The 24,751-nt window shown below is 32.6% G+C and overlaps 2 protein-coding genes and 5 non-coding genes across 8 annotated transcripts; 2 read left to right on the forward strand and 5 right to left on the reverse strand.

Moving 5' to 3' along the window:
* Window positions 1–4,682: 4,682 nt before the first annotated feature.
* Window positions 4,683–4,754, reverse strand: LOC132035674 (small nucleolar RNA Z105). The gene has a single exon (XR_009409394.1). It is a non-coding gene; the product is annotated as a small nucleolar RNA Z105 (small nucleolar RNA).
* An 80-nt stretch (window positions 4,755–4,834) lies between these two features.
* Window positions 4,835–4,928, reverse strand: LOC132035697 (small nucleolar RNA Z161/Z228). The gene has a single exon (XR_009409415.1). It is a non-coding gene; the product is annotated as a small nucleolar RNA Z161/Z228 (small nucleolar RNA).
* A 503-nt stretch (window positions 4,929–5,431) lies between these two features.
* On the reverse strand, window positions 5,432–5,500 carry LOC132035675 (small nucleolar RNA Z105). Its single transcript, XR_009409395.1, has one exon. It is a non-coding gene; the product is annotated as a small nucleolar RNA Z105 (small nucleolar RNA).
* A 119-nt stretch (window positions 5,501–5,619) lies between these two features.
* Window positions 5,620–5,690, reverse strand: LOC132035676 (small nucleolar RNA Z105). The gene has a single exon (XR_009409396.1). It is a non-coding gene; the product is annotated as a small nucleolar RNA Z105 (small nucleolar RNA).
* Window positions 5,691–5,767: 77 nt separating this feature from the next.
* Window positions 5,768–5,864, reverse strand: LOC132035698 (small nucleolar RNA Z161/Z228). Its single transcript, XR_009409416.1, has one exon. It is a non-coding gene; the product is annotated as a small nucleolar RNA Z161/Z228 (small nucleolar RNA).
* Window positions 5,865–7,573: 1,709 nt separating this feature from the next.
* LOC132033120 (uncharacterized) lies at window positions 7,574–12,672 on the forward strand. Of its 2 annotated transcripts, XM_059422994.1 has the most exons (13): window positions 7,574–7,707; window positions 7,802–7,889; window positions 8,376–8,562; window positions 8,675–8,765; window positions 9,857–9,892; window positions 10,015–10,113; window positions 10,921–11,051; window positions 11,156–11,204; window positions 11,295–11,384; window positions 11,465–11,518; window positions 12,009–12,074; window positions 12,229–12,326; window positions 12,413–12,672. In XM_059422994.1, the coding sequence occupies exons 1-13, from the start codon at window positions 7,630–7,632 to the stop codon at window positions 12,480–12,482; spliced, it is 1,137 nt and encodes a 378-aa protein (XP_059278977.1). In that variant the 5' UTR covers window positions 7,574–7,629; the 3' UTR covers window positions 12,483–12,672. The 2 variants fall into 2 exon arrangements, with proteins under 2 accessions (XP_059278977.1, XP_059278978.1); XM_059422995.1 differs by lacking the exon at window positions 12,413–12,672 and having other exon boundaries at window positions 12,165–12,286.
* A 2,322-nt stretch (window positions 12,673–14,994) lies between these two features.
* Window positions 14,995–18,288, forward strand: LOC132033121 (tubulin beta-1 chain). Its single transcript, XM_059422996.1, has 3 exons — window positions 14,995–15,511; window positions 17,114–17,383; window positions 17,470–18,288. The coding sequence occupies exons 1-3, from the start codon at window positions 15,109–15,111 to the stop codon at window positions 18,147–18,149; spliced, it is 1,353 nt and encodes a 450-aa protein (XP_059278979.1). The 5' UTR covers window positions 14,995–15,108; the 3' UTR covers window positions 18,150–18,288.
* Window positions 18,289–24,751: the final 6,463 nt, after the last annotated feature.

Genomic DNA, 24,751 nt, shown 5'->3' on the forward strand with positions numbered 1-24,751 from the left:
TCCAAAACTAAGGAGGATTTAGTTTATCGTTCGTTATTCGGGATTTAGTTTATTATTCGTTATTCGGGATTTAGCTTATTGTTCGTTATTCGTTAATGGATTATTTTGGTACCCAAACCCACTTTTGAAGTTATTTAAGTTGCGGACTCCAATTAGTTGGGTGTTGAAGGGTATAACGAAAAAAAAAAACTTAAATAATTGATTATGAATTAATATTTTGTTAATTGATTATGGATTATTAATTTGTTAATTTTTTTTTTATTGTTAATTTATTTATTTGTGAAATTGTCAAAATAAAGTTACGATTAATATAAAAATAACACGAAACCCTAAAACATAAATAACTTAAAGCTAATGACAACAAGCCTTCAAACAAAACGGACTTCGAGCACTTTTCAACCACTAAAATGATAATCCTAAATGATTATGTTATTAATCGCATTAAAAATAAATAGGGTTCTATATAAAATATTTCAAGCATGATCAAGTATATATTTTAGACAACCTTTAACGCATGAAAATACTTTTATCATTTTGATTCATACCCTTTTTTTTAAGTTATTTTCGGACCCTACCGAATTGTGCCCAATAAAAACACTACCTCATGATTCATGAGAATACGACTTCCTACTATAAATGCGTAATGTATGAATTTTCTAATTCAATTAAAAAAGGTTTTGTATGTTTTTGACCAAGTATATTTTAGTAATACGTATTAATCAACATTCACCGTCATTGTTACTTCATTGTCTTAAAATTTACCTGCACTCAATGTTTACAACAATTCAATAAATACATAATGCATGTTTTAATTTATTTTTTGCTATATCATAATTAATTAATATACATTTAAACCTTAATTTTTGACTTAATTAACCAGGATAAAGTAATACTTATAATTTTGTAAAATCACCGAATACGAGCAAGTTTTATCCTTCCTCTCCTTTTGGCTCCTTATTTGTCAACTCTTATTACTACCTTTTCATGTTTCTTCTTTTAGTATTTTATTTAGGAGCGCTAATGATCAACTTTTGTTGAAATTAAATATAGTAGAGTGCGGAGAAAAATTATGTACGAGTCTATTAGTATCAAGGTTCAAGGATATAACTTCAATATAAAATACAAGTTCATTGTTTTGATATTTTTGTGACATCTGAATTATATAAATTAATCCTTTTCATTTCAAATTTTGGAACGTCTAGAAGTTAAAATTAAACACGATTTTAGCTGTGTTTATACAAAACAGAATGTTGGTACTTAATCTAAAGTTGTACACATATGACTTTTGGCTATTTAACGCGTAATATTTACTTTTACCATGTATATTATTCTCTCAATTTATTGCAATTGAATTTTTAATTTCACGTGTGTTTTGGAAAAAGAAAAAATTAATACTAGTCATGCTCAATTTCTAGGTAGTTTTCTTCTGCAATTAATACTATAGGTTAAGAACCTTTTATGTTACTGTTCAGAATGTGTGGAAAGTAAATACGAAAATTAAACATTTCAATTAGATACAATTATGCTACTACTCCATAATGACTAATGAGAGCTAATAAAAGCCCAAAATTATAAAAACTGGTATGCTGAATCCACTAGATAAGAAGACGCCAAAATTCCAATTTGACTTTTTTCTCTTAATTTATCACCATTAGAATTAATTAAGTAGTAGTATTAATTAAGCACTAACAAAACCACAAAGCAAATACAAGCGTAAGCATAACAAGTGGGATGTCATAATGGTCACTTTGACCAAAATAAAATGAAGTTTATCAGTCATACTCTGTATAGGCCCCACCAGATTTGGACCCTACAGATAAGATTACTGTATTTAAGCCTTTGAATTGAAATGGTCAGATACTTGCAAGTACAAATTAGTTGTTGTACTAATTTTAAAAACAGATTTAAGAAAATAGTGACCAATTGTACCACCCCACCTCCCCACGTTATTCTATTTCATACTAATTTTTTTAGATTACGTATAAATATTTTTAAAATAATATTTTTTACTTACTTATCAAATAATGCCTATTTTTAATTAATTTATTTTAAGAAATCACCTTTCATGTTAAAGACAATAAGTTAACTTTATTTCTTATTTTACATCCAATGACATTTTTATATTACAAATTTTAAACATTTTTTGTTTTTAAGTTTAGTTTATGTCTAGTCAAATGTTGACTCGTAAAATTGAAGGGAGGGAGCATTACACTTGTGTGAGAAGAATGTTGGGGAATCAGGAAAGACAAAGTCAACTGATTTTGTTTATAATCAACGCATTGAGGTCGATTAACGGACACGTGGGACGTCATCATTGGCTTAATCTAATCTTATGGGAAAGATATACTACTAATTTTCAACAACCATATGCGGGTATCTACCACGTTCACACCTTTAGAAAATAATTTATTGAATTTTCCACACAAAATCTGATTTTCTTTAAGTTGTAGTAATAAGAAAATGCACGCTCTGGATGTGAATATATTGGGTAGTGCACTAGCATAGTTGATACATTACTTAAGATAGTGTTTTTTATTGGGCACAATTCAGAATTACATATCTCAAGTAATGATTTAGTATATTTGGGATAAAAGATAATGATGGGACTTCTATGGCTGATAGGTAAGTGCAAACAAAATATAACATAATTACTAAGCGCTAGAGATATATTTGAACCTTTTTCCTTGTACAAATTTTAGTAGGTTCGCGGTGGATGATTAACTAGTTAAATTTGGAGGGAATTATTTAGTCTTTGTTGTAGTTTTAGGAGGGATTCATAATATTCCCCATTCAATACGTAATACCTCTCTAATAAATATATCTCAAAACAACAACATACTCAGTGTAGCTCTATAAATGGGGTCTAGGGGAGGATAAGATATACGCAGATCTTACCCCTATCTTTATGAGGTAAAGAGGTTGTTTTCAAAAGACTCCCCGCTTAAAAAAGGAGACATCAAAATTGTAAGATACGAAATAAATGCAGCAAAAGATAGGAATACGCATCAAATCACAAGAGACTACGAGATAATTAAACACTACTACTAATAAACAAATATCTCATCACGTCAAATGTATAATAATAATTTGTATTAGTGTCTTAAAAGTAAAGAAAGTCGGCTGCTTTATTTGTTTAAGTATTCAACTTTATGGTCTGATTCATTGTCTCAAAATTTTACTTCATTTTGTGTTATCAAATCATGATTTTTAATGGTCTAAATTCATCGATCAAATAGTTATTGTCTGTTAAGTATTCACCGACATTGTCACGAGGACCTAACTTTTGTTTAAAGTACAGACAAGCTTCTCGAATGTCATTCTTCGATTTGAATTATGTTTCATGAAGTTTGAGAATGGTGATCCTAGAAATGTATTTAAGATTTTAAAGCAACATCCAATCCAAGTAGTTTAAAATATAAATTCTAAAATTCAGTACATTGGGTTTGGATCTTTTCAACTCGAGACTATTTTACAAGACTTCCCTTTTGAGGCAAGGATGTGATCTTTTCTCTGATTTACTGTAACTTGTTTGACTTACAAATTTGTCTTTGCTTTTTGATTTAGTATTTCTTTTTAATTTTTTTAGGTGATGTTAAATCAAAAGAGATTTCACTCTCAACAATTGAACTAGATTTAAACGTCTCATGATTAGGTTTAGCAGTCCCTTCACTATTAATTTTGTATCAAGAATGTCGCCTTGCTCTTACGATATGAATTTGACTCTTCATGTGTCAAAGAATGAAAACTAAGGATTAAATTGTTTGAACTTATCATAATTTTAAACAGAGTAAGAGCTTATCAATGTTGACTAATTTTATTTTTGAAAGACCGATTGAGAAAAAAGTTTTGTACAAAATTGAATCCAATTTAAGGTGGGGTAGTTTGTAAACCAAGCTTTTTCACGAGTGATTGAACATAACTTGTATTACCACCCACGAGTGATTGCAAGTTGTATTATTTAGCATAAACCAATACACAAGAATTACTACTGTTGTAGAAACAATATGATGGACGGATATGTGTTATGTCATAAACAGATTATGCTTGGAACTTTCAATCAAAACAAAGCAAGGGGACTTCCTTCCAGAATGATACATATTAGAACATGCAAACTTCACTAGAACAGTTAATACATTCCATTTTTGGTAGTGATTCTATTCAGTAATGAATTACAGGCATATCATGAATGAGAGAAATGTTTCCCTAGTTAATTATTTTACATCCAGTCACTGCTTTGCTCATTGAGTTAATTGTATGCTTCTGTTGCCTTCCATTTTCTTTTCATTTGAGTTAATTGTTTGCTTCTTTAGCTCTCGTTCAATCTTAGACATTGCAACATAGTAACTAAAATTGTTACATCATCAGTTTCTAAATAAATCCTTGCAAACACCAAATCCTAATGATATAGTGTTAAAATAACACACGTTTCAAATTCTTTTGGTGACAACACACATGTTAACTTTGCGTAGATTAATATCTTATATTGAAAGTGCTCCCGTAGAAGATGTTTAATTCTTAAAGGATTAATTGTTTACTTCATATGATAACAATAATCTTTCGATCTCATAAATATTTATTCTCATCGTGCTGGCAGTTTATTCTATGTAAATCCCAATTAAGCTACAAATTGTTCTGGAAAAAAAAACATTTAAAGTAAAGGGAAAAGAAGAAAAGTCGAGCATTCAGAATGAGTAGGAGGTTGGTATTCCTTTCATGAATAATCGGAATAAATTTGTGTATCATCATTATGCTCACTCCATAAATTTGAATAAAATCAGCAAAAAAAAATTCTCACAAAATAAAACGTTTTTTTTTTTCACAAAATAAAAGAAGGAACCATCAGAAAGTTCGGATGTTTCATCAGTGGCACACAAAAGTACCTCAGATGACCATCGTGAGATATTAATCCAAAAATCATCACACGGTTTCACAAAATTCATCACAAGAAAAGGATTTTTTTTTTTTTTAAATACAGCACAATAAAGTTGATTAAATAAATTTCTGAATAATCTACCTAGATTAAATAATATTGTATACTGAAAATGTTCCCCTCGAAGATGTTCTAGCAGGTTTATAAAATAAGCCCACCAGAATTCAACATGAGGAATATTGTTATAGGGTACTGCATTCATCCCTAAGGCATGGCTATTTCAATTGCCAAAGAGTCAAACTCCAGACCCCTTTATTTTAAAAAAAAAATTCACCTATACACAATTAAAAATGTAAACAAAAGGAGATATTTTTATGATTTATTATGTAACAATTAAGAAGCACTCGGAATGAAAAGGACTAATTGTTAAATTTATGATATCAATGATCTTTCGATCTCATGAACATTTTTCCTCATCGTGCTAACAATATATTTCATGTATATCCAAATCACAAACGAGTTAAAAATTACTATTTGGAAACAAAAAACAAATGGAAGCATTCAGAATGAGTAGGAGGTTGGTATTCTTCATGAATAATCATAATAAATTTTGGATCTTCATTATGCCCACTAAATAAATTTGAGATTTTTTTTTTGATCTAACAGAATGTACAAATTATTAACAAACGAGTTAAAAATATTTGGAAACAAGTGATTTACAAACAAAGGGAAATGGAAAAGGCAAGCATTCAGAATGAGTAGGAGGTTGTTATTCTTCATGAATAATCGGAATCAAATATTTGTATCATCATTATGCTCGCTCTTAAAATAAAATAAGCAAACTTTCGATCTAACAAAATAAAAATTAGACCTTGTTCAAAAAAGAAAAGAAGGAACAACCATCAGAAATTTTGGATTTTCACATCAATTTGGCACACGAATGTACCTCAGACGACCGTCGTGAGATATTATCCAAAAAATCATCATTCGGCTTCACATATGAAACAAAGATATAACACGAAAATCAAACAAAAAACAAAGGTTTTCAGTTATGAAACACAAATACACAAATTTTATGCAATTGATAAGTGCTGATTGATCATGAGCACGACAGGAGGAGAAGAAGAGGCGAACTATATTTATAGGACTTTGGAACATACCGTAATTAGGGTTTCCATGACTGCTTACAATTTAAACCTCGCTTGTTCTTTTTGGGCTTTAAACAGATGGTTTCCAGAGGCCCGTGATCTGGAAATATAGGGACAAGTGCACGGATAGCCGATTTGAGGAGCGGTATTTAAGTTATAGTCCTTTTTGTTTACATATCTTATTTGCCAAGTCATAACTTAAGTATATAACTTTTCGCAAATTTAACTGCTTCAAAATCAACTTCAGACTGCAGGATAAAGTTAATGATTGATATATTACTTGTGCGCAGAAAATTTCAAATACTTTTTAGAATTTCAATAAATTTAGCTGCCAAAATCAATTTCATAGATTTATGTTTAAACTTCAGGCATACGCAATTGAAGTTTACCTATATTTATGACTAAGCTATGAAAAGCCCGCACACCTCGTAATTACAAAATTCAGAAGTTTCGATTCAAGTCAATTTATGCAGGCAAGTGACTCTTCCTTCCAATTTACTTTCCCTTTCATCCTCAAAAAATAATTCTCTCTCTCTCTCTTTTTGTGCAGAGGCCTTCAATTTTAATGTGATAAGGCAAATAAAAAATGGGTAAGATCAATTTTCTAATCAGGTAGTTAGCATCAATAATGCACAGAATAAACGACAAGATCAGCTTTGATTTAGTATCAATGATGCATTGAATTAACAACAAGATCAGCTTTGATTTCGCATCAATAACGCACAGAATCAACAACAACATCAGCTTTGATTCAACATCAATAATGCATAGAATAAACGATAAGATCTGCTTTGATGTAGCATCAATAACACATAAAATAAACAACACGATCAGCTTTGAATTACCACCAATAACGAATAGAATAAATGACAAGATCAATTTTGATGCGTTATACGCAAGCATCCAAAATACACCTACAAAGATTATGTTTCCATAAAAAATTGAGTACCTTGTTCTCTCCTGTCCTATACATATATGGATATGATGAATGAAGTTTGACATAGTACTTGTGCAAGCAAACTTCAAATATTTTTGAGAACTACAATCAATTTGACTTGCCAAAAATCATACGTCATACATTTATCTTTGAACTTGCCAAAATGTTTGAGAATTTTTTTAAATATATATTTATATAAGCCATTTAAAACCAATCAAATTTCACTCTTTAGATTTTCAGTTCTTAATAGGGATAACAATAAATGCAGTTCTTTCAAACTTCAGATCAAACCTCAAAATGAGAATAAAGTTTTAAGATGATCCATAATTTAGTATAATAATTAAAACAAAAACAGAAATAAAGAGAATTTTGTACAATAATTACAAGTCAGAGACATAATCCAAGACCATTGTTTATTAATTTCAACATAATCGACGTACAATAGTTTAAAAAATAAAAAGAAGTCAAGGAGGAGCAACAACCATTCGTTTAAAGTTCCAAAATGGATTATAACTTAAATAATTTAAGTAGTAGGGCGAAAACAGGTCACTAGCCCAATTTTTAAAGAAAAAAAATAAGCCGGGCCTATCCATCGTGTACAAGCTGCCGGATCCATCGTGTACACCGACTGAAAACCAAACCAAATTTGTGTTAACTTCCGACGATTTATTGCCATGGCGATCGATGCAATCCCTCCACTCATCGCTGCACAGCTTAATTACTTAGTCACTCACACTCCCTTCTCTGTCAAGGTAATACATATAGTATATGCTTTTACTCAAAAAAAAAATAAAAAAATTAGGTCATTTTCCTTAAACATGCTTATAGTTTGGAATATTATTTTAGGTAGAGAACATGTGGCCTGGAGGAAAAAACACTGGTCTGCTTGATCGATTCACCTTAGTTATCCCTTTTTGCCTCGATTACATCAAATGTGAGTTACTCTTTTAATTTTCTAATTTACATTTCAGTTAAATGTTGCCTGGTGGATTAGTTATATTCTCTCTGTTCACTTTTACTTGTCACGTTTGGCTTCCGAGACTCAAATTACATGGAATTTGACCAACATTTTAAGATGTTACTTTTTCATCTTATTAATATGAGAATAAATGCAACTTGTAGTTTTTTTCTAATAGTTTTTGCAACTTATAGTTTTTTCGCTTATCCAGAGTCAAAGCACATGGACTTTGACCAATATTTTTAGTTGTATTTTTTCATCATATTAATGTGAGAAGAATTGCAACTTATAGTGTTTTTCGTATAATTTTTGAACAATAAAATTTTAAAATAATCTAATTCAATTTAGCTTCAAAGATTAGTCAAACTGACTCTCGAGAAGTGAAACGTGACAAAGTAAAAGTGAATGGAGAGAGTAGTTTTCTGTCTTAATAACCTATATTATTGATGAAATTTGGGGCAGGGGATGTGATATATAATGCTGTGTATCCTTTGGCGGCACCGGATATTATATTTGGACCGGAAGATGAAAATTTTCGACCGTATCATGCTCTTGGAGATGCTAGTGATTCAAAGTCATTGAAGAATCCTCTTACTGTCTGGAATAGTAGAGATCCCACTCGTCTCTACTCTCTGGTTCTGCAACTCAGGTTGGGTATTACACTTTTCTCATTAGTAGTCTGTTTACTGTCATTTACTTAGTTAAGGAGCATTTAGTAAAGTGAAAACGAAGAGCTGAGGTTTAGTTTATGTGGTTGTTAGGGAACTGTACAAGGCATACCAAAAGAAAAGAGTTGAAGAAGTTGATGATGACAGGCTGAAGTTTGAAATCAGCACAATGCTATCGAGAGAGGTAAGCTTCTAATTTGATCATCACATTGTTGTTTGGAGAGATTATTCCTGTTTATAGGAATGTGATTCGCCACATCTTTAAGTAGTAATACCATCATTGTGGTTTTAGATGAGTTGTAGAATGGAGACTATTTTGTGTAAGCTAGCTCCAACCTTTTTTCGAACTTGTGAGCTTGTCAGTAATTGAGTCTTTGGTGGCTGCTAATGTGCTTCTAATGTAAGTAGAAGATATGGAATCAGGAGTTCCTCCCCATTGAGCTAGGTTTCCTATTACGTTGGGACTATGGACATGGTCGTGACCGGCAGAAAATTTTACTTGATTCATTATAACTAAGAAAAAGGGGTACTTAACTGCTGAAAATACAACAACAATATCATACCCAGTGTGATCTCATAAGTGGGGTCTGGGGAGGGTAGGTTTTTGCGCAGAACTTACCCCTACCTTGTGTAAAGAGAAACTCAAAAGAGTGGAAGTGGATAAAGCATCTACTCTAGGCATCTACATAGTTCTCATAGAGAGCCTTGAATCTGAGCTCTATAGATTCGTGCTGGGTATCATTGGAGGGATTGCCAATTCTGGAGGAGGACATTGTAGCCATAGTTTCTTTACTTTCTAGAGTTATGTTTCAACTCTAGTGTTATGAGAGTTATGGTTCATTTCTAAGGTGCATATCGAAATTTGCTGTTTTTGAAGATCAGCAGGTGGTTGACTTAGACCAAAGTGATCTAGGTAGCATACATCATCGTGCGTGGTGGATATGAAAAATGTCACATTCACTGTGTTTCTTACTGGCTAAAGACGCGCTACATGTCAATTCTTAGGCAGATGGTGGCCTATTGCTTATAGGTTTAGCTATTAGGATTATGGGTGATGGATTTATAGGGCTCAATTGAGTGCATGAGTTAACTCTAATATTGATAGTTTTCTTGCCTAATTTGTTAGATTGAGAGGGGAAGCGAGTTTAAAAGTGTGGTCGGCGCGGCCCTTCCCCCTTTCCTCCTCCAGTTATCATGTTTACTTATCTTTACTTGCTCTAACAAATTGTAATTATTAATCAATACTGTGTTCTGCTCTTAATCATTACGTTGCAGGGTATTGAAATGTCTTTGAGTTCAACTATTGATAAGGTACTCCACTGTCACTTGCATTTGATAATCCCGTTTTCTCCTCTTACGTGAAAGGATTATACTGCATAACATTTGAGTCTTGACTATATGGATGGTTTTTGTGCCATTATATTGTAGTGTAGCCAGAAGAGGTTAAATTTGCTGTCCCTTTGCTGGATTTGGATTTAAACAAAATGGTTGCCGGATCCACGTGGCGCCATCAGCAAAAGATATACCTACAGGTTAGCTTTCTGAACAATGCTTCCGTACTTGCCTATATTTATCTGTATATATTAACAGAAGATGAAACACTGAGTCGATTTTAATATCTCCAACGCAAATGAAAACAGCTCTATAGTTTGATTTCCAACTGAAAATAAGTCCTGGTTTCTCAAATCTATTTTAGCAGTCATACTAAGGGGTGTCAATAAATATAGATATGTTCACAACCCAGGTTCGAACACGGGACCTTAGGGAATTTTTGCAACCCCTTAACCACTGAGCTAAACCTTCAACTTGTGGCAAGGGGTGTCAACACTAGTATATATACCTATAAAACCAAAATTTCACCTATCTATACAATGTAAATTTCCATGGGTAGCTCCGCCCCTGTATTTTAGTTTGCTTTCGTTAGTTTTAATAATATACTGTGTCCTAAAGAAAATCGGTTCTTTTTAAAGAATCACAGTAGTAGAAGATACCGATTGCAGGAGATATAAGCATGCCATAATTTGAGGAGCATTTTAGGTCTGTGTATACCCACCTTAATTTGTATATCTTCCTGAGAAAAAAATTAGGATGAATGAATGCCATACATCCTTTGTCATTTACTTTTTTTTTATATCATTCTTAACGCTGCATCATTTTAAGTGTTAAATGTGAATTCTTTTTGCAGAGGTTAAATCAGTTCGTTTGTTTGTTTAATTGTCTTTTCGAATTGTAATTTATCATTGAGGCTAAATGCGTAAATTTATTTGCTTAATCTTCTTTTGGCTTGTCAGTTTTCCTCCCTTTCCTAGTTCTCACCCTTAACTTAACTAATGTGACAGGTTATATATCCAATTGGCAGGAAATACTCCAGTGTTCCTTCTGCCCCACGTTTAAAATTGATTTCTTCTCCTGAATTGAAGGCTGTCTTCTCAATTGATGATTTCAGGCTTCCTGCGTGGTTGGATGGAATGTAGGTTCTGATTATTGCTGCGGAAGAAACTGCTTTCCTTTCCGACAAAGTTGCTGTGTTATTTTATGTTCATAATTCTTTTATATATATTTTTTTATTTCTAGGTGCATGGCTGAGTACCTTCCGACTTTAGAAGAGATGCTTGAGTCACAGGTTAGTCTTTCTGGCTTTTCTCCATTGGAGTCTATGCCAAATTGTTTTTTTAAAGTTGTCTTGTCTGTTTTGTCCATTTGCTCTTGACAGATAAAAGACGCAGTTTCATCCATCGAAAGTAGAAGGAAGCTCATTACGGCATTAGCTCCTCTTTTTGGAAGGCCAGTGGAAGCCGATCCAGTATGCAATCTTAATTCTGTAGTAATTAGTATGTTTGTTGATAGAATGACATGTTCAATGCTCCTTTCTTTGTTTGCCAGGTTTTCTGCAGGAAGGCGACCTTTTTATCTTCCTCTGGGGTATTTACTTTTCTGGTACGGTAACCTAACGACTTTTACACAGACAAACACATAATAGAAATCTCTCTCCTGATGTGAAGCGTGGAGGCATTTTATTTTGGCTAAGCATGTGCTAGGGAGGACTGTGTGCATGAATTTCAGTTTTTGCTTCTCAAAAGAACAGGGGATAGGGGAAAAAGGATGAGTCTTGATAGCTGAAAACTATGGGAAATTGAGTCAAATGAATGCAAACACCTGATATAAAGCAAAAAATAGACCATGCATCTCTTAGAATAACTCGAAAATATAGAGAAACAGGTCATGGTCTGAACTATAGTTGCAAATTTGTCCAGCATATCACGTTGCTCTTTTTTCCCGCAAGATAAAGCTAAAGCTTTATGTCTTGCATGCTGACTGGAGACCATGTACCCCTGATTGAATATCTTCACTTGTGCTGCTTATATGCGAAATGTTATTTGATGAGCAATTATTAGTATATAAATCTTATAAGACCCTTTATATTTAGGTTCATCTTGCCATCCCACTTCAGTTCCCTAAGCAGCAGCCAAGTTTGATGCTTCAGAGTTCCCAGGTAAAATAGTTTATGTAGATACCATTGAACTATATTGGTTCCTTCTTCCCTTAACCATATTTTATTCGTTTCTCCATGTACCTTATGTAGTCAAATTTTCAATAAAATGATGACTCACTGCTCTCTGTGCATGTGCATCGGCATGTTTGCTTAGCACTTCAATTCTCAAGGTCTGCCCATTAAGTCTCCGGTCACTACTGAATATCCGTGGAGTCCCAGATGGGAAATATCAGATATGGCTGAGCGGATCTTGTAAGTTCCCACTTGTTGTTGCTTGTATGATGGAGAATGTTGCTATTTGAGTCGCTAACACCACTTGTTGAAATCAAATTTTGCAGTGATTTCATTGTGGAAGAATGCTTGAATTTCAAGAAATACTGCAATGAATCTATGCTTCAAAACCGATGAAAGCAGCTGTTGCAAAAGCTCGTTTGTTTCATATTTTGGTGATATTCCTGTATGTAAGTCTTTAGCTGTTGATCCCTGTGTTGTAATGTTTCTAGATGTGCAGAAGAAAGACTCCAAGGGACCTAACAGTGTTCTAATTGCATACTCTATCGTGCTTTTCTAATTTCTATTTTGGTAACATTTTCTGTGATTTTGGCCTGTCGTGTTATTAAAGAGGATTATGATAATATCATAAGATAAAAGTGTGTCTGATTCATGCCCTTCTGCTCTCAAAGTCAAGTCTCTTTCAAACAAATGGAAAAACTTTTCAGACCCTTTCAAGAATAGCTACTAGTCCATTTCCAAGTATATTCTTCAGCATTATAAAACAAGTAAAAAGTAAAAGCATTTTTTTTTTAAACCTATGTTGTCATTTTATTTATTCTGGATACTCGTAGTCACATTTTGATGTATTTGATAGATCGTTTAAATAGGTAAATTGAAATTTTTGGCCAATCATGGCTGAACAAAAATGAATCTGGGATTTAGAGTCGGTCAGTTCAGTATGCTTACGATTTTATTATATTATTTTTGTCTTTTTGCATAAATATTACACAATTGGAGTTGAAAGTAATGAGTTCAAGTTAATATTTGTGGAATCTTTTTTAGATCAATTTTATGTGGCTGAGCTCGAGCCTATTAGTTTCTATTATCCAGATTCAGATCTCAACTTTGTTGTTGTCTCCAGTTAGTACCAGAGTTGGTGTTGGCAATCCATATTATAAATAGACATAGTGAATGTACAATTAGGTGGTGATCACGATAGGATACTTGAAAAATTGCAAGTAGACACAGCTTATATCAATTGAGACAAAAATCAGTAGCTGTCAACCCCGCAAATATTGTAAAAATCTCCCTGGCTGTGGGGTTTGGGCATGGGCCTTATGCTCGTGAAAAAAATTACTAGTAATAAAAAAGAAACAGAGACACGTGAAAGAAATAATGGAGCTGAAACAGTGATGAGAAGACAATAATTGAGATCTTGATTTAAATGATTGCTTAAAATATCGAAATTGTTCACCTGTTATATCACCTTAAAGTGGCTTAAACACAAAATATTCTTGAACACTTTTATCCACTGTTGACAAAATTTGAATGGAACTACTACTACTACTTTGTGCGACTTTTAGAGGTAGTTTTTGTGTTAAGAGTGATACAATAAGGATAAAAATAGAGTAATCCCAAATGAAACAAAAACAAAAAAAGGATCAGTTTCATGCCCCCCCCCCCCCAAAAAAAAAAAAAAAAAAAAAAAAGGCTCAATCTGAGTAGAGGACTTGATCACGATTCAAATCTACGTGAAGGAAAATAAGAGAATTTGATATTTAATAGGTTATAATTTAAACTATTTCTGTTGATATGTATAAACTTGACTTACCTTATGCTTAATTACTACAGTATTCCTTTCCTTACCGTCCGTGTTATCTGTCATTGTAAGATTTTTATATTCAAACAAAAGAAATGAATTTTTAGTTCTTTACAAACTTTTTTAGTCAGATCTTTATTTCTTACACATAAGAGATCTGAAAAGACTATTTTCTTTTATTTAAATTGTAAGAGGGCAAGAGATCTCATTTCCACCGTTAAAATTATAATATCGACAAGTATAGATTAAAATGACCTTATGCTTAATTACTACTACTCCTTTTCGGGTGGATGCACAATAGAAGCTATGAGTTTGATTGAACCTAATAGCTTTGATTTAGATCTCTCTCTCTCTCTCTCACACACACACACAGATATATATATATATATATATTAAGAATTTACTAAATGTTTACTAATATTAAATTTCTAAACGAGTAACTCAAACGTAAATGAATTCAGTAATCAATAACATTTCGAACCCATAAACTTTAAATCCTTAATCTGCCACTACTCTTTTCCGCCGTGTAGCTCTCTTTTAAAATTTATTCACTCCCTTAAAAAAGACATTTAATATCTTTAATGATGAAAGCATTTATCCCAAATTCCCAACTATCTTATATCTCTTTCATAACATCTCATTTAATTCACATCCTTTTAATTAGAAATAAAAAGGTATTTTTAAAAATACTCCCTCCGGATAAAAAATAGAGTCCACTTAGCCATTTACACCTTTAAGAAAATATTAACTCCTAGACAAAAATAAGTAATTTGACTAAACTACCCCTATGCATTGTAATTTGATCATATAACACTTAATAGGGACAAATATGAAAAAAATAAGATTAATTCTTTTTTAATTTGCTAAGTAAATTTTTTTTTGATTCAAGAAAAAAAGACCAAGTGTGCTCTTTTTTTTTTATCCGGGGGGAGTAACAATGAGAACAAAAAGGAAAGGTTAATAGTACTATTTGAGGAGGAACAAAATGAAAGAAACACAAAATAGAAATGATGGGGCAAAAATATCGGTGGTAAACGTGGGACCCATATTCATCAGCCTACAGTATCGGGCCCATCAGTTATTGCGTGTGTATGTAATGTATTCATTCCCGCCTGTCACAACAACAAACCTCCCCATTAGAAATATCACTCTCCTTTCATTCACTCCTCACCCCATTTCTGCTCTCATTTTTCCAAAATCCAAGAGAGAAAAAAAAAAAAAATGAGAGAAATCCTTCACATACAAGGAGGGCAATGTGGAAACCAAATAGGTTCAAAATTCTGGGAAGTAATTTGTGACGAACATGGTGTAGACCCAACAGGTCGTTACAAAGGAACAGCTGAAGAATCAGATCTACAATTAGAACGTATAAATGTGTACTTTAATGAAGCATCTGGTGGACGTTATGTACCTAGAGCTGTACTTATGGATTTAGAACCTGGTACTATGGATAGTATTAGATCTGGTCCTTATGGACAGATTTTTAGACCTGATAACTTTGTCTTTGGACAATCTGGTGCTGGTAATAATTGGGCTAAAGGTCATTATACTGAAGGTGCTGAGTTGATTGATGCTGTCCTTGATGTTGTTAGGAAAGAAGCTGAGAATTGTGATTGCTTGCAAGGTATATTTTCTTCTACTTATGTTTTTACTGTTTCATTCCCATTCGAATGCTTATTCCTCCTTTTTCTATATGCTTTTCGTTTTTCCATTCCAAATCTAATGCTCGTTGCTCTTTTTTTTATATGATTTTCGTTTTTCCATGTCAAATCGGGTGCTTATTGTTCTTTTCTTATATGGCTTTCGTTTTTCTCATACCACATCGCATGCTTATTGCTCCTTTTATATGTTTTTGTTTGTTTATGCTTTTCGTGTTTTCTTTTCAAATCGAATGCTTATTGCTCCTTTTGTATATGTTTTTCGTTTTTTTATACCAAATCGAATGCTTAATGCTCCTGTTGTATATGTTTTTCGTTTTTTTATTTTTTTATACCAAATCGAATGTTTAATGCTCCTTTGTATATGCTTTTCGTTATAGGAGAATTGTCAAATCGGGTGCTTATTGCTACTTTTCTATATGCTTTTCGTTTTTTCATACCAAACCCATGCTTGTTGCTTCCCCTTTTTAAATATGATTTTCGTTTTTTCATTCCAAATCGTATGCTCATTGCTTCTTTTATATGCTTTTGTTTGTGTCCTTCCTTTTGTTTATGATTTTCCTGTTCCATTTCTAATCGAATTCTCATTACATGTATGAATATGCCTGTTGCCTATAGTTGATAGTGCTTATATTTGATCGGTTTTCTATTTCATTGCCAATTGCATATTCATTATTCTTGTTGATAGCGCCTGTTTTGATCTCGTTTCCTTTTTATGTTAGCAATTGCTTGCTCGTTGTTTCGATTGAATGTGCTTATAGCTAACAGTGCCTATATTAGATCTCTTTCTCATTTTCATTCCAAATCGCATGCTCGTTGGTTCAATGTATGAGTTCACTGTTCCTACATTTGATTCCTTTTTCTGGTTTCATCTACCAATCGCGTGCTCGTTGTTTCTACTAATTTGCTTATATTTGATCTCTTTTTTATTTCATCCCCGATGTTTGCTCATTGTTTCTATGAATGTGTCTATGGTAGCACAGTCGGCTATATATTGATCTCCTGTACTTGTTCCTTTGCTATTGTGTCCTTATTGTTTCTATGAATGTGCTTATTTATGATTAGCAATGCCTATATTTGATAGTAACAACTTGCCAACACAAGGTAGCAATAATTATATTGTATATGCACACATTTTAATATTCGTACACGAGCCTGCTTCACATAGAGCACACAAATGAAGGCATGCAATTGTATAGACTAGCAGAAGGATAAAACATTATAACGTAGTTATGGTTTTATTCCATTTACGTTTTTAGGTATGATCTCATAACGAGTCATACTCTCTTAGACTTGATGCTGTAGAAATGAAATTTGTGATGGATTTCCTGGTGCCAATATTTGAAAATTGCCCTGTATTCCTTTTGCTTCCGAAACTTTATCAAAGGTGTTATTGAATACCGCTTTTGCCTTGAAAATTCTCCCACTGACAAGTGGCATAATCTGTCGATGAATGTTTTATTTGTCTGATGCATCAATTTGGTGATCCTCTTTAAATCACTATTGTTGTTTGTTGATTGAGGGATAGTTGATTGATTTTTGGGATCTATCTTTGATTTATGGATCAGGATTCCAAGTTTGCCACTCACTTGGTGGAGGGACTGGATCTGGCATGGGAACACTATTGATTTCCAAGATAAGGGAGGAGTATCCAGACAGGATGATGCTCACATTCTCTGTTTTCCCTTCTCCAAAGGTATCTGACACTGTTGTTGAACCATACAACGCTACACTGTCTGTGCACCAATTGGTTGAGAATGCTGATGAATGTATGGTCCTGGACAACGAAGCCTTATATGATATTTGTTTCAGGACTTTGAAGCTCACTACTCCAAGTTGTAAGTATATTTCCTTTGAGTTAACAAATAGTACCATCTGCAACTTAAGTAAGCAAAATGATAAATTGGGCCTCTTTCACTTGCAGTTGGTGACCTGAACCATTTGATTTCTGCAACTATGAGTGGTGTTACTTGCTGTTTGAGATTCCCTGGTCAGCTGAACTCAGATCTGAGGAAATTGGCTGTGAATTTAATTCCCTTCCCACGTCTTCATTTCTTCATGGTGGGTTTCGCACCATTAACCTCTCGTGGATCCCAGCAATACATTTCCCTCACAGTGCCAGAGCTTACTCAACAAATGTGGGATGCCAAGAATATGATGTGCGCTGCAGATCCTCGTCATGGACGTTACCTGACAGCTTCTGCCATGTTTAGGGGTAAGATGAGCACAAAGGAGGTGGATGAACAGATGATCAATGTGCAGAACAAGAACTCATCCTACTTTGTTGAATGGATCCCTAACAATGTGAAGTCTAGTGTGTGTGATATCCCACCAACTGGGTTGAAGATGGCATCTACATTTGTTGGCAATTCGACCTCCATTCAGGAGATGTTCAGGAGAGTGAGTGAGCAATTCACGGCTATGTTCAGGCGTAAGGCTTTCTTGCATTGGTACACAGGTGAAGGAATGGATGAAATGGAGTTCACTGAAGCCGAGAGCAATATGAATGATTTGGTTGCAGAATATCAGCAATACCAGGATGCTACAGCAGATGATGAGGAAGAGTATGATGAGGAGGGCGCTGAGGAACATTATGAATCCTAAAGACGTTTTTAAATTCAATATTGTTGTTGCTTTGTTGAGTTTCTACTAAGTGGACTTGTTATTGTTTCATATTGTCTTCTCTTCATTTGAACTATCTATTTGGTTTGTTGAGAAATGAAATGTCTTTTATTGGTCTAAATATGAATATACTGTATTACAGTAGCTTCTTAAAGAGGGAAGGGTGATGGTGTTGGCATTTATATCGCAGTTTATGCATACCTATTCCTCTAAATAATACTGTATTCTTCAGCAATGACTTTATAACGTTCAATTCTACTTTTTGACACATCTTTTCATTTTTATCTCACATGATTTTAGTAACATTTCAAATAATCAATGAAAGAAAAGTAGCTCAAAATTACGTCTATGGCTAATGTTTGCAATTTCTACGTCACCGCTAGGTTTGCAACAACAAAACACACTGAACATTTGAAATTCATTGCGTTTTGCACCCTTAACGTATGTCCTCTTTTGTATTCACACTAACCTCTGTATTTTCTTGCAAAATAATGAAACCAACTTTTTTTGAATTTTCTACGAGGGCAAAATAGGCAATATACAACTACAGAAAAATAAACATATGGCATAAAATGAAAATTGCACCCTCTGTTACGTTTTCCTTCTTGCTCTCTGAGTCTTTCTTCTAAAACTTCAGTACCTAACCTCACTATCAGCTTATTCACAAATCATAAAGCTTCAACCCATGATAAAGAAACTCAAGATGTCTGAAAATAAACGAAAAGAAGGTCGTAATTAACAAAAGATGGAGTCAAAAATTGAAAAAGAAGAAGAGAATAAACAGGAATCTCGGCATCGCAAAATTTAAAATGATCTGTGCGTATCCAAGACTCAGAATATGCAACTTTTCATGTGTCACCCCAAAATGTAGTAACTGGGATTCGAACTTAGAACCTCAAGATGAATTTTGAACACCCTAGACCGCTGAACCAACCTCTTCTCTATGTATATAAAAAATGAAAAAATAGCTTATATATATGTTGTAATTTTTTGCCGAGGGTGTTCACCCCCTAGATCCATCCCTGACCCCAACTTCCATCATAAATTAATAAGGAACCTGAAGAGTGAAGGGAGAAGAGAAAGCTTTTCTTGATCATTCCCACAGTACTAATTAATGAACTAGTAGTATGATCTGTGATTTAATAAGTGAGTTGAAAATCCTTCACAAATGAAGAGATTAGCGGCCAAAGCACAAGTCCTCTACGGTTCAGGAAGAGATTTGTTGCTGAGAGGAACATTTCTTTCAAGAATTATATTTTTGATTCTGTAAAACCCTCTATGGGTATGGTCAGACCCTTTTATTATTGTAAATTACTATTTTGTCATCGAGGAAAATTTATGATTTATGAATAAGAAGATGATAGTGAGGTACTGAAGTTGTAGAAGAAAGATGCAGAGAGCAAGAAGGAAAAACAGAGGGTGCAATTTTCATTTTATGCCATATGGTTATTTTTCTGTATTTGTATATTGTCTATTTTACCCTCGTAATTTTTTTTAAAAAAAAGGGTGATTTCATTATTTTGCAAGAAAATAAAGAGATTAGGGTGTGAATCATTAAAAAAAATTAGAACAGGATGCAAATCACAAAAGAGGTCATACGTTAGGGTGCAAAATGCAACGGACTCGCTATAATGCTATTGAGTGTTTACATTAATGCCTTTCTTTCTTTCTTCCTAAGAGGAGCTAAAAGTAGCAAATGGAATTGTACCTGCTTGCAATTGCATTAGTTAAGTTAACACATAGTCAGAACTTTAAACTTGTCAGGATATTTTCATTTACACACTCGAATTAAGTTATTAAACACCTTAATTTTTAATATTAGACACTTTCGGTTTAAATTTTTAAATTTTTTTTGCGTGTGTTCTCATTCGTCTATTAGATAATTAAGTTAACCACATAAAATATGTCATCTCCTTTAATTATAAACTTCAACCTCAAGTAGAAAATGTTTGGTTAACTTAACTACCTAATAGATAATTGAAAACACGTGCAAAAAAAAAAAAAAAAAAAAAAAAAAAAAAAAAAGATTCAAAATTTGAACCGAATGTGTCTAATTGAAACACTTAATTAGGAGTTGAGTTGTTCAATTGGAACAGGGCTTAGTTCAAGTGTCTAAATAAACTATTCTGACAAGTTTAAAGGGTTGTCTATGTATTAAGCCTAAAAATAAATTAATAAATCTATACATGAAGAACTTGTGTCATGCTTGTTTGGCTACACAAAAATTGGTTTACGAATTTTTGATCTGTGCTTTAGATTTTTACAAAATAAGTTGTAAATCTATCTACTTTTAATATGTTGTCAAAATTACCCCATTTTAAATATCCCTCAATTTAACGAATTTCGCTTTTAATTATCCAATTTCACTTTTATCCCGTAATACTCTATCCATAACCAAATTCCCAAATCCTCATGATTATTGCATTTCTTTACCAAAATTGTCAGTAAGTGGGAACTCTTTCCTCCAAGCATTAACAAGAAATATGTTGAAAAGAAATTGATTCGAATGAATTAGGTTCAGAAGAAGAATTAAAACCAAGACTTCGAATGTATTTTTCAAATTGATAAGCAAATCTTGGATTTTGGCAAATGTAAACCTGGATCTCTAGTTACATATATATGATAAGCCATTTTTTTTTTTTTTTTGCTAAATGAAAATGCATGTTTAATTTTAGCAATAAATCCATCTAGTATATATACAATTTTGGTCTAAGCTCTCATTTCATCCACTAACATCAAAATCACATAGGCAATTGAAATGAGAACTTAGACCAAAATTGCATATATAATAGATGGATGTATTGCTAAAATGTAAGCCTGCACTTTCATTCAAAAAAGAAGAAAAAAACTTAGATATATCATATATATGTAGCTAGAAATGTAGGTTTACATTTACAAAATTCAAGATTTGCTTATGAACTTGAAAAATCCATTCAAAGACTTGGTTTCAGTTTTTCTGAACCTAAATTCATTCACATCAACTTCTTTTGCACAACTTATTATAATTGCAACCTGAGAATAAGGCGACTGCCAGATCGTGATACGGTCGTAAAAAATCAGAAAATCTGAATATGTATAATCATGAAGCACATTATTTTGCCAACATTGGAAACAATTTTCTTCTACCTTTTCAAATGGTGTTTTTTTCCTGACTTGCAAGCATCATAACACATAGGGAAGTATTTATATAGTTATGAGAGGTAATCTTCAGATGTTAAAAATCTTAAAGTTGTTACTTAAACAATTTCAGTTATACTCAAAAGTATTTCATAATCTAGTATTATGTGTTTTATGGTATGCTTTTGATATGCTTTCCAATTAAGAAATGGTAACTCTTTTCCCACTTACTTTATATTACTCTGTGCTATATAATTAACTTGCCAATTTGCTTGTGTCAACTATAGAAACAAATCAAACCAAGATGTTTAACTTTAGTAAATCTCAAATTACTACAAATTAATACAAATATAAAATGATTAGTGACCCAATTCACTTTATGTTATAAATCAATTAAATTAAACTATTTCAAACAAAAACAAAAACAAAAAAAACTTTGATTCAATTATTTAGGCCAAATACATAAACGCACACTTAATGTTGGCATGAGTTTGCAATTAACCATCCCAACTAAGACATTTACCTATTAAATAATTCAACTTCGGTCAATGTATATCTATTAAACCCGTATTTGATAATCTCACTCAAAGTAAAGAGCGTGATTTACAAACACGTATGATGTAGCAGATGAGCTAATTAGGAGAATGACACGTGACAAATCATTTAAAAAAAAAAAAAAAAAGCTTCGGACAAAATAATTCCTCCATTCACCTTCTTCCTCTGAATTTTCCATGGATTATTGGACTTCTTCTTGTGCACTGCTTTCCCATGCATAACCATTGATAAAATCATACAAAAATTCTACAATGAAGAATTCAGTTTAACCAAAAAATGAAACTTTTTTCCATCTGAAAAGGAAGGTAAAATATAAGCTATCAAACTCTCTAATGCACATTGAAATGCTTCTTTTTCTGTTTTCTTTCTCTATGGAGTTTGTTTTACGTTTTGTTATTGAAAAGAACAAGAAATGAAAAAAATATCGCAAATTCATTCTATTTTGTACTACTCGCATTTCTTTTTTGGGCCTTAAAAGTTCTTCTTCCAGTACTTACGCCCCCAGCCTTAGTGTTCAATAGACACATTTTAAATACGGAAAAGGCTCAAATATGTCATCCAATTATCGAAAATGGTTCATTTATGTCACTCGTCAATGATAGTTTGGCTATTTGTCTTGTGATTATAGAAATGACTCATTTATCGCCATCGAACTATATGAAATGACTATTTACGCCACTTATAATAGTTTGACTTATTTATGCTTATCGCCTCGTTACCAAAATGACTCATTCATGCCATTTTTCATTAACGCCGGTTTTATAATACTAGATATGACACGTGACTCCAATTAGAGGTCTACGTCGTTTAATTAAACCAGCCCAATTTTAAATACCAAATTAATAAAAAACCCAATCCATACACCTTACCCACCCACAACCATAATCTAGTTGGCGGTCACGTGTCATATATGGTATTGTAAAACCAGTTTTAATGAAATATGGCATCGATGAGTCATTTTGATAATAAGCGAGATAAATGAGTCAAACTATTTATGAGTGGCTTAAATGTAGCCATTTTTTGATTCGATAAGATAAATGAGCCATTTCTATAGTTTGATGGCATAAATAGCTAAATCGTTGATGAGTGGATAAATGAAAGCTATTTCGATAGTTGGATGGCATATTTGAGCCTTTTCCGTTTTAAATATGTCAACTACGCAAACGACAGACCCTGTACTATCTCTACTGACAACTCTATATAAAGGTTACTACTATTGCATTACAATATGCATACGTATTCCTCTAAATGATATTCTCGGGCAATGATTTTATAACGTTCCATTTTACTATTTGATTCATTCTTCTCGGGCAATGATTTTATAACGTTCCATTTACTATTTGATTCATTCTTTCATTTTAATCCCACATGTTTTTAGTAGTATTTCAACTAATCGATGAAAAGAAAAGTAGCTAATGTTTGAAATTTCTATGTCCCCGATAGGTTTGCAACAACAAATCAGAATGACATTTGAAATTCCTGTGCTGTTGCATGTTTACATTACATAAACATTCGGCTTAATGCATATGCAACCTCCTAAACTTGTCCTTTTTTTTTTTTCCATTTTGGCACCTCAACTAAGTGTTGTTTCTATTGAACCTTGAACTCGTCTTTAAGTGTGTCTATCAAAGCCCCTAAATCTAATTTTTAATAGAAGCAAAAATTAAATTGGGAAAATGAAGGTGGAGTAATATTTTAGACATGTGGTAAGCTATTCTTTAGGTCACGATATGATGTATCGGTTTCTACTGGTTTTGCTCTTCCACTGCCATCGTAATTAAGAGCTACTCTTTTTTTCCCTCTCAATTCTTTGTTAATCTTAGCTAAAAGATAGCATAATAAAATTAGAATATATATTAGCATGTTACTACATTGAAGATGGAATATTATGTAAGTCGGATTGTGTTTGATAGACACATTTGAGGACGAGTTCAGAGGTTCAATAAGAATAACATTTAGTGGAAAAAAAAAAAAAAAGAAGTTTAAGGGGGTTCATATGCATTAAGCCTAAACATTCTGACCGTGCAGTTAATCGAATATGACTTGATATTCAAAATGCTTTCTCTCCTAGTTTCCTTATAGGAGTTAAAAGCAGATAGAGTTGTTCTTATCTTGCAATTGCATTAGAGGATCAGATTTGTTTGGAAATAATGTCGTGTTTGTTTGGAAAGACACAAAAATTGGTTAGCAAATTCAGATTTTATTTAGATTTTTATAGAAGTGAGTTTTATAAAATAATGTTGTACATATTTCAAGGGAAAATGGTCAAATTTACGCTTTTATTTTATTTCAATAAATATATTGATCAAATCTTCTTATCTTCTATAACCCCAATTCCATAACAAACACTAATATCCCATATATTTAAGGCATTTCTTCACCAGAATTCTCATTAACAGGTTACCTATTGTATTGTATATAGATCGTTACATAACAACAAAAGATTTAATTTTATTGTATCATAGTGTTAAATTCTTAATGATGAAAGTCCAATTTTACATAACATCCATACTTTATTTCCCCCCCTCATTTTACCTTTATTTATTATTTAAATATTTTGTTTCATCCTTTATATGCATCATGAAACATACGCAACAACCATCCAAACAAGCTGTAAATGGGTCATACGAGTTGAAATTTTAGGTTGTGCAACAGAAGTTGATTTGAATGAAGTTAGGTTCAGAAGAGATTAAGACCAGGTTGAACCTAAATTCATTCAAATCAACTTATTTTGCACAATAGAATCACATTCTCAAAATATATGTCCTCTTGCAAATAATTGTTTGCAATTTAAAAGCTGTAGATTTTGGCAAAACTTCATAAGAGTATAAATATGGATTTTCTGATTTCTTAATAATTTCGATGATAAGGCAAAGAGAAGCTGATAATTCAAGTAAAAATTATTTACCAAA

The sequence above is a fragment of the Lycium ferocissimum genome, chromosome 10 (genome assembly GCF_029784015.1).
Source record: "Lycium ferocissimum isolate CSIRO_LF1 chromosome 10, AGI_CSIRO_Lferr_CH_V1, whole genome shotgun sequence".
NCBI classification, from domain to species: Eukaryota; Viridiplantae; Streptophyta; class Magnoliopsida; order Solanales; family Solanaceae; genus Lycium; species Lycium ferocissimum.

What these genes read in the sequence shown, in the direction of transcription:
- LOC132033120 (XM_059422994.1), top strand. Translation starts at nt 7,630, where the DNA reads ATGGCGATCGATGCAATCCCTCCACTCATCGCTGCACAGCTTAATTAC. An exon ending in CCTGCGTGGTTGGATGGAAT is followed by an intron (nt 11,052 to 11,155) that starts GTAGGTTCTGAT and finishes TTTTATTTCTAG; the next exon opens with GTGCATGGCTGAGTACCTTC. An exon ending in CTGGGGTATTTACTTTTCTG is followed by an intron (nt 11,519 to 12,008) that starts GTACGGTAACCT and finishes CTTTATATTTAG; the next exon opens with GTTCATCTTGCCATCCCACT.
- LOC132033121 (XM_059422996.1), top strand. Translation starts at nt 15,109, where the DNA reads ATGAGAGAAATCCTTCACATACAAGGAGGGCAATGTGGAAACCAAATA. An exon ending in GAATTGTGATTGCTTGCAAG is followed by an intron (nt 15,512 to 17,113) that starts GTATATTTTCTT and finishes TTTATGGATCAG; the next exon opens with GATTCCAAGTTTGCCACTCA. An exon ending in GAAGCTCACTACTCCAAGTT is followed by an intron (nt 17,384 to 17,469) that starts GTAAGTATATTT and finishes TTTCACTTGCAG; the next exon opens with TTGGTGACCTGAACCATTTG.